This window comes from Orbicella franksi, chromosome 14, assembly GCF_964199315.1.
Source record: "Orbicella franksi chromosome 14, jaOrbFran1.1, whole genome shotgun sequence".
Lineage (NCBI taxonomy): Eukaryota > Metazoa > Cnidaria > Anthozoa > Scleractinia > Merulinidae > Orbicella > Orbicella franksi.
In genome coordinates, this window is record NC_138158.1 from 7,383,050 (window position 1) to 7,390,941 (window position 7,892).

At 40.8% G+C, this 7,892-nt stretch overlaps 1 protein-coding gene across 1 annotated transcript; it reads left to right on the top strand.

Moving 5' to 3' along the window:
- Nucleotides 1-261: 261 nt before the first annotated feature.
- Nucleotides 262-7,368, top strand: LOC145467576 (carboxypeptidase D-like). Its single transcript, XM_081451142.1, has 5 exons — nucleotides 262-1,316; nucleotides 2,224-2,475; nucleotides 3,056-3,361; nucleotides 3,932-4,053; nucleotides 4,806-7,368. Exons 1-5 carry the CDS (start codon nucleotides 516-518, stop codon nucleotides 5,395-5,397), a joined length of 2,073 nt encoding a protein of 690 aa, XP_081307268.1. The 5' UTR covers nucleotides 262-515; the 3' UTR covers nucleotides 5,398-7,368.
- The last annotated feature ends 524 nt before the right edge of the window (nucleotides 7,369-7,892 follow it).

Sequence of the window (7,892 nt, forward strand, 5' to 3'; positions counted from 1 at the left end):
TAATTCTTAATTTTTCCTAAACGTTTCTTAAAAAGCGTTTCCAATGATTTGCGCATACAATAACTAATTTATTTATTTATTTATTTAGAGTAAACATTTGCGACTAAACCTGTTTGTTTGATTTGTTTGATGAAGTACTGTTCAAATAAGCGAAAATTATGTTAAGACCAGTTAAAGTTTATTCTTCAGTGGAAATACAATGCGGCAGAAATGTTTGAAAATACAAGTGCAGTCTCAGTTTCTGTTGCACCAGATCGAGGAGATGGTTGTTGTAAAATGCGTAAACACTATAAATTACTTCTACGGCAAATAATTGTTTATCGCTTAACCACACCCAGTGAAAGGATAACAGCTAAATAAAGCGACTGAAAAAAGTTTTATCGATGACTGTCAGTTTATGGACAAATGATCTAATTGTCATATTAGACGGATTAAATTTCACAGTGAAAGTTGTTTGACCGCTCGAGATTTTAGGCGAAATATTTTATTGTCTGGCCGGTCGAAGAAACGTTAAAATGTATCGCTTCTCGACTTTTGTAGTGTGTGGCATAATTTTAACTTCGCACTTTGCAAACAGCAATCCTTTAATTAAGAAAGTTTTAGACATGATTCACGGCGGGGACCAAAAAGAATCAACTCACGACGAAAAGAGGAAGAGCGTCGACATTTTGAATGTCAATGAATTCAAGCACCATGATTATGAAGAGATGACATGGTTTTTGAAGTACTTTGCGCAGAAGTACTCAGACATTGCTAGGCTGTACTCCATCGGTTATAGCGTACAAAACCGGAAGTTATGGGTTATGGAGATCTCCGACAATCCTGGTAAACACGAAGCTGGCGAACCGGAAATCAAGTACATCGGGAATATTCACGGCAACGAAGCATTGGGTCGAGAACTGTTACTACAACTAATAAAGTACCTTTGCGAAAGTTACGAAAATGACCCTAAGATTAAGACCCTTGTCGACACAACTGGCATTCATATACTGCCAAGCATGAATCCAGATGGGTACGAGATGGCAGCGGTTCGCGGCAAGGGAAACAAGCTAGTCGGAAAGAGAAATGCTTACAGGGTGGACTTAAATCGCAACTTTCCGGATCAGTTTTTTCCCAGCACTACAGGCCCACCCCAGTCTGAAGTCAGGGCCGTAATGGAGTGGATCAAAACGTACCCATTTGTGTTATCTGCGAGCCTGCATAGCGGAGCCTTGGTCGCGCTTTACCCTTATGATGATTCTCCCTCAGGACAGAGCCTGTACAGCGCTACACCTGATGATGACGTTTTTAGACATTTGGCCAAGACATACTCACAGGTGCCTTGTTGTTACTTGTTATTTTGGTGATTACAACAAGAAATGGAAAATTGAAGGACTTTTAGGGCTAAAGTTTTAGGGACTCGCACAAGACAATTAGAGTTGGGCCCCAAAACAGTCCCTTTATAATTACTCCTATAGGATATTGACTAGTTCAGACGATTCTGTTACGTATAAGGCTCTTGAAATTGAATGTCACTATTAGTTTGAAACGGTAAAACAACTTCTCACATGTAGTAAGAAAGAAAAATTGAAACTTGAACACGATTTCGAACAATTTGAATGTAAACCATTTTTAATACTTAAAAACAACTTCATATATTGGTTACCACTGGAAAATAACTTTCACTGTTATATTAATGTTCAGAATCGGAAATTTGTCGAAAATATTTTACTCTTGAAGTGGAAAAAGTTAGTGAGAAGTTTCTGGTATCCGCGCGCCATTTTGGATTTTATGACGTCACACCAGTGCCCCTTTTCTTTAGAAAGAAAAATATTTGAAGAACTTAGCTTTCTTAAAATCTGGAGATAGCCGAAGGCTTAAAGGAGCTTAGTCACAATATTTTGAGTCATTTTGACCATGTACAAAATTCCTTTAAATTAAAGGAAACCTGAAAACAAAAGTTAAAAAAGATAGAAAAACACCAAAGAGATAATAATAAAACACAAAGGAACAAGGATGGTTAGGATGGAGAAGATTAACACGGATTACAAAAGACAAACTTGAAAAATTTAAGCGCAAACCGTGGCGTAGCTCCTTTAAATCAAAATTTCAAATTGGAATATACCATTTGCATAAAAATACAGCATGTTACACTAACGAACATTCATAAAACTACCCCTTGGAAAAAATTAAATTTTCACGACTTCCTTCTTTCAAAAGTCTGATTCCTTATTTGTGTCCTAGGAACATCCCGTGATGCATTTGGCCAACCCCAAGTGGAATTGCACAGACCAAAAGGAAGAGCACTTTATAGACGGCATCACGAACGGTGCCAGCTGGTCCAGCCTGTCAGGAGGCATGCAGGATTATAACTATGTTCACTCCAACTGCTTTGAAATCACGCTAGAGCTAGGCTGCGATAGATTTCCTAAAAGCAGCGACTTAGAGAAGTACTGGCTCGATAACAAAAAGGCTCTTGTCGAGTTTGCACAGCAGGTAGGAAGTTGCTCTTAATTCTATTTTTTATATCTCGAAAGCATATATAAGCCAGCACTCGCAATTAAAGGGATTGTATAGACAATGCTCGCAAGAATCAAAGAAACTCGATACTTAGAAACATGAGAAGCGAAAAGTCGACCAGGAAACTAGTAATATATCACGTGGCTATCTCCAAGAGCAGGCAAGATATGACTGGTCGACCGATCGGACAAGATGGAGCCCTCGTATAGCGCGAACATTGGAGGTGCGGGAGAGGGTTCATGCATGATGGCCAATTCCCTTTCTGAGATGCACCTGCAGGGAATCATGGTAGTTGTATTCATCATCTAGGACTGGATATTTATTTTGATGGACACAATTACCATGGTTCTCTGCAGGCACTTCTCAGAGAGGGAAATGGCTATTACCGAAAAGTGTTAATAGACCGTCAAAATATCAATTTGTTGCTTTTAATTACAATATATCAAGCATCTCGGTTATGATCAGTTCGTTCTTATGTCTGTGATCTATTTACTCAGCGCCCATGAATTTCTTTTGTGAAAAATGTTGAATTCAGGTCATTTAAATTGTGTCTTAGGTACATTATGGCGTGAGTGGATTTGTTAAAAACAACCAAGGTGAGCCTCTCTCTGACGCGACCATTAGCGTCGCAGATCGTCGTCATGACGTCACTACGTCAAAGGAAGGAGACTACTGGCGCCTGCTAGTTCCAGGCTCCTATGAAATCACGGCCAGAGCAAAAGGCTACCAACCTAAGACACATTTGGTGGAGTTACGCGCTTCTGAAGGAAAAGTCCTAAATTTTACGCTAAAACCAACTCAGGAAGACGGAACAAAACTGTCACTTGTGGCAGGAGAAGATGAATTGTTAGACCGTGTCATGGTAAGCTCAAAAAATGCCTGTATATTCCTCATTGATTCTTAACCCTTCCTTTCTTATAACATAATTAAGACCCCATTCAAACCGACTAAACTAGTTTAACTAAATCAAGTTTAGGTTTTTTCATTTGTTGATTACGCTTTGCAGTCATTTTTAGAAGACAAATTTCATACCACCTTGCTAACATATTTTAATCAAACATGTTTTTACCTGGTTAAGTTGTGTGGTGTGTGAACGGTACGAGCAACTAAGTTTTAACCTAGTTTAGTTAAACCACTTTTACTAGTAAACATATTTAAGAGAGACAGGGTTAATAATTAAAATTATTTTAAGGCCGGTCGAATATTTTATCAGATTGGGGGGGGGGGGGGGGGAGGGGGGAGGGAGAATCTACAGGTCTTTTTGATATCATAAAGTAGGCTTATAAAGCACTTATCAACCAAGCTAACTTTGGTCGTATTTTATATCAACCCGGCCCTGACATTCGGAACACTTCCTTTTGGAGGGAGTACTTTCGTTGGTGGATAGGCGTTGTTTCACTGAAGGTTACTGTGTGTATCACTTGTTACACAGACTGGAAGCTACATAACCGATGAAACCAGAGATCCGAGGGAACATCTAATACAAATAAGTCATAATGACAGAGACGAACAGTCGTTTAAAAGACACATCCTACACCCTGGGCTCGACGACAGGTATGCTAGCTTTTAAAATTCAGGAAATAAAAGGTTTTGATTGAGAAGGTAGGCTCGATTTATGCCACTCTGTCGAGTCCAGTTCATCCCAAAAAAGAGTTCGGTGGGGCGGTAAGGGGCGGGGGGAGGGGGGGGGGGAGGGGGAGTCCACACTAAACCGTCACGAAAACGGAGCTTTTTGAAAACGCTCTTCAAACCGGAGGAATTTGCAGGCGTCGGCTTTGCGTTTTAGTGTGGACGGAAAACGTTTCGAAAACGGAGCTTTTCGAAAACGATGACGTCCCGATAATCAGGTGATTTCCCTGTCCTTCAGTTAGCTGTTTTTCAGTTAAGCTACGGAAATGTGGAAATAATTCCAAGGAGTGTCAAAAGCACAGTTGATGATTAAAACAAGGATTAATTAGTAAAATCGGTCTGTGATCCATATGAGGAGTCTCGAAAATGGACCAGAACAAGAAAGTTCAACACGAAATGGCAAGCTGGGTGTCCTTGATTACGTGATACCGAAAAAAAAAACCGTTTGGTTTGTGAATCGAAAACCATTGGGGAAATTTTTTGGGTGAAGGGGAGGTATCTTTCTGGGCCAGTGAAAATTTTACCGGGCTAGTGAGTTCTGAGAGTCACTTGCCGAATGGCGAGTGCTGTGAAAATTTAGTTTTCAACTCTGTTATATTAACAGTCACGGTTCCCAGATGACCTTCCATACTTCATGTAACAATTTTTGTTTGATTTTCTGCTTGCTTGTATTTAAGGACCAGGTTGTCTCTCGAGAAAGAGCTACTTCACGAGGAAACTGCGAAGGGGAGTGGATCGATCGAGGAAAACAAAACAGACGATTCGTCAGGAGAAGGAGGAGGGAGTGGTGACGAGAACTCTTCACGTATCAAACAGGAACCGGACAGACCTGTTATTATCCAGAAACCGGCTAAACTAGTCAAACCTGCCAGTGTTCAGACACCAGCTAAACTCAGCAGCAACAAAACTAATGCGAAACCTCTTAAACAGAACACTGTTCAAATTGAGAAGAAGCCGGCACCCGTGGAGGCGAAGAAAGATGTACCAATGAAAGTAGCCGTCACAGACAAGCGATTTTCCAAGCTAATTGGCTCGAACGTGGCGTGCCGTGTGGTTGGAAAGAAGGGCTTGAAGAATGGCAACCTAAGATGGGTGGGTCATTTACCTCTCTTGCCGTTAGATGACGCGCATCTCATTGCCGGTGTGGAGTTGTTAACGGATGACAAACTGGGAACTGACGGTACATACCGTGGAGTGAGATACTTTAAGAGCTCACCGAAGCGTGGATATTTCTTCAGGCTGAAGGACTGTAAAGCTGTCAAGCATTAGGGGTCGTTACACGACGCGGTAACTAGAACCTGTGACTACCCAAGAGCCACCTTATGCTAGAATGTCAAAAATTAACTTAAACACAGTGACAAGCTGAGTCACGTACAGCTTAACTGAAAAATATGTAGCCAAACTTCGGAAGAGACTCGTTAGAGATGTAAAGCATATTTGTATATGAAAAATGGGCGATACAGATGCATATATCATATCATATATCAAAGATTTTCAATTTCTTTGGAAGGATGGTTTATTTTGAAGGTTCGATTTCCGCCTTACTCTCGTTTCCGGTCCCCAGGCGTCCTCCCCGAGAAGAGGAAGGAGCGGCGGCGTTTCTCTCCCTTATCACCCGTCTCAGTCTTCCTCAATTTTAGGTATTCTTTTGTCTTTCTGGTTTATTGTTATCTCCTTGGTGTTCTTATACATTTGTCGTTTTGCACGACTTCCTTCGATATGATAACATAATATTACTGTTTATACCATGCCATAGAAAATACAGCCAATCAGAGTACAGGAAAGCCGTTGTACATTCGTCACTTGCATTTGTACACCGAGGAAAATGCAAGTGACTGGTGGGATATTCCACGGTATACCAGTAATATATATTATGACAAACCTCTCGATATCGTGTGTAAGAACTGAGTGAACGGTACGCGGCAAACAGAGCAGCTGATGCCAGCTACTGAATGACGATGACATGGCAAGAACTAATCCAGTAATTGTTTTCAAAGGCTATAGATCATTTAGGGCTTAACTTTGCAGCGTTTGTAGCTTTTATTCATCTACGTTACCAATTAACGTGAAGAAAACATGGCGGCGAGCGTATCATGTAAACCTATAGCTAAGACCAAACATTTCGTATTCGAACAAGTAGAGGAAATATTAAACATTAAGTTTAAATTATGTTTTTCAATAAAAGAAGTTCAATATATTATCCGGTTCAGTTGACCGCCATCCTGAGTGGACTCGACTTTTGGCCCCTTACAGCCCCTTCCCCGTCTCGCCACCCGTGAACCGTGAATACAATGTGACTGCACTTACCTGGCTTAATCCCTTCACCAACATAGCGTTAGGTCTGTCATCATGACACCTTTTCATCCGGTTCTGTCTTGTGCTTCTCTCTCAAAACTTCTCAACCTGTCGCCAGCTAGGTCTACCACTCTCATCTCTCTTTCCACCCTCCTTTGTCAGCTGTTCACGGGCCGCCCTCCCTTCTGTTTCCTCTGCGGGTTCATCTCCAGGCGAGTAGTTTGGCTTACAACGACTGTGCCCTCACCAACTCTAGCATCCACATGCATGGGCGGTACCTTCCATTATAAACTATAAATACTATGCACTATGAGTGGGGTGTCGCTGGAAGAGTATGGTTTGAGCTGTTTCAGTCCAAACCTATAAACAGAAAGATAAATAGTCAAAAAAGAGTTTTCCCAAAACGCAATGGAACCTGATCCCAAAACCCGAAACGTAAATCGGAAAAACACAACTCATGCCTACGATAAATGTGAAAATGTCAACTTGATTCGATTTGTCGGGCCGATTTGACTACTGTTTGTTGTCATCATTCGGTGTAGGACAAATGCTTGCGTTTAGAAGAATTATCAATAACAAAATAGATGATAAACATACGGCTATACCAAGACGATTGAACCCGTTGATAATGTCTTATCCGTTCTGTCTTGCAAGTGACTGTTATCAACGATTCTTTACAACAGAACTGGGCTATTTTGAGAGAATTTTATTGCTTTTCTGCCCGAGCTAGATTAAAACGAACCAAAATCATGCACTCAATAAACGGCTTACGTGTAATTTACCTTTTAATGAAGCCTGTTTGCGTTCTGTCCTTCTTCAATGAGTAATTTTTTAAGACGTTCAAACTAGAGACTGGAGAGTAGAACAAGACGCGCATGGTGTAGCAGCCGCGTTTTTGGCGCGAAAACACAACAAACCCAGGGAACCCCCTCCAGGGCTAACGTGGTTTTTCAAAATGGCGGCTCGTTGCTAGATCTACAGTCCAACACATACTTCATTAATACGATTAGATGTATTTTCGCAATCGTTTGTTTGAGTACAGCCAGCAATTATGCGCAGGGCTTTTTTCTTTCCAAATTGTAATTTAGTAATAATGTTTGCCTCATTGCGAGCTGGTCTGCGAAAAGTTTCTGGAGGAAACTTTGACAAAAACTGAACCGTGTATATTTTGAGGCCAAAAATGTATTCTTGCAAGAGGCCGCACTGGTTCAGCGGGAGAACTTGAGAAAACTATCTGAACGTGAAATAATTTTTTTTAGAAATAATACAGATCAATTCCGCCAAACTATTAATGCTTGATGAAAACGAAACGCGTAGACGTAAAACGTACGTTTTGATGTCGTAAAACCAAAACACATACCAATTAAAACTACTCAGCCATTCTCGCACCGTAGCAAAACCAAAACCAAAGTAATTGCCTGATTACTTTAGACCCTCAATTGAAAACCGCTGTAACTATCGTCTTAGAA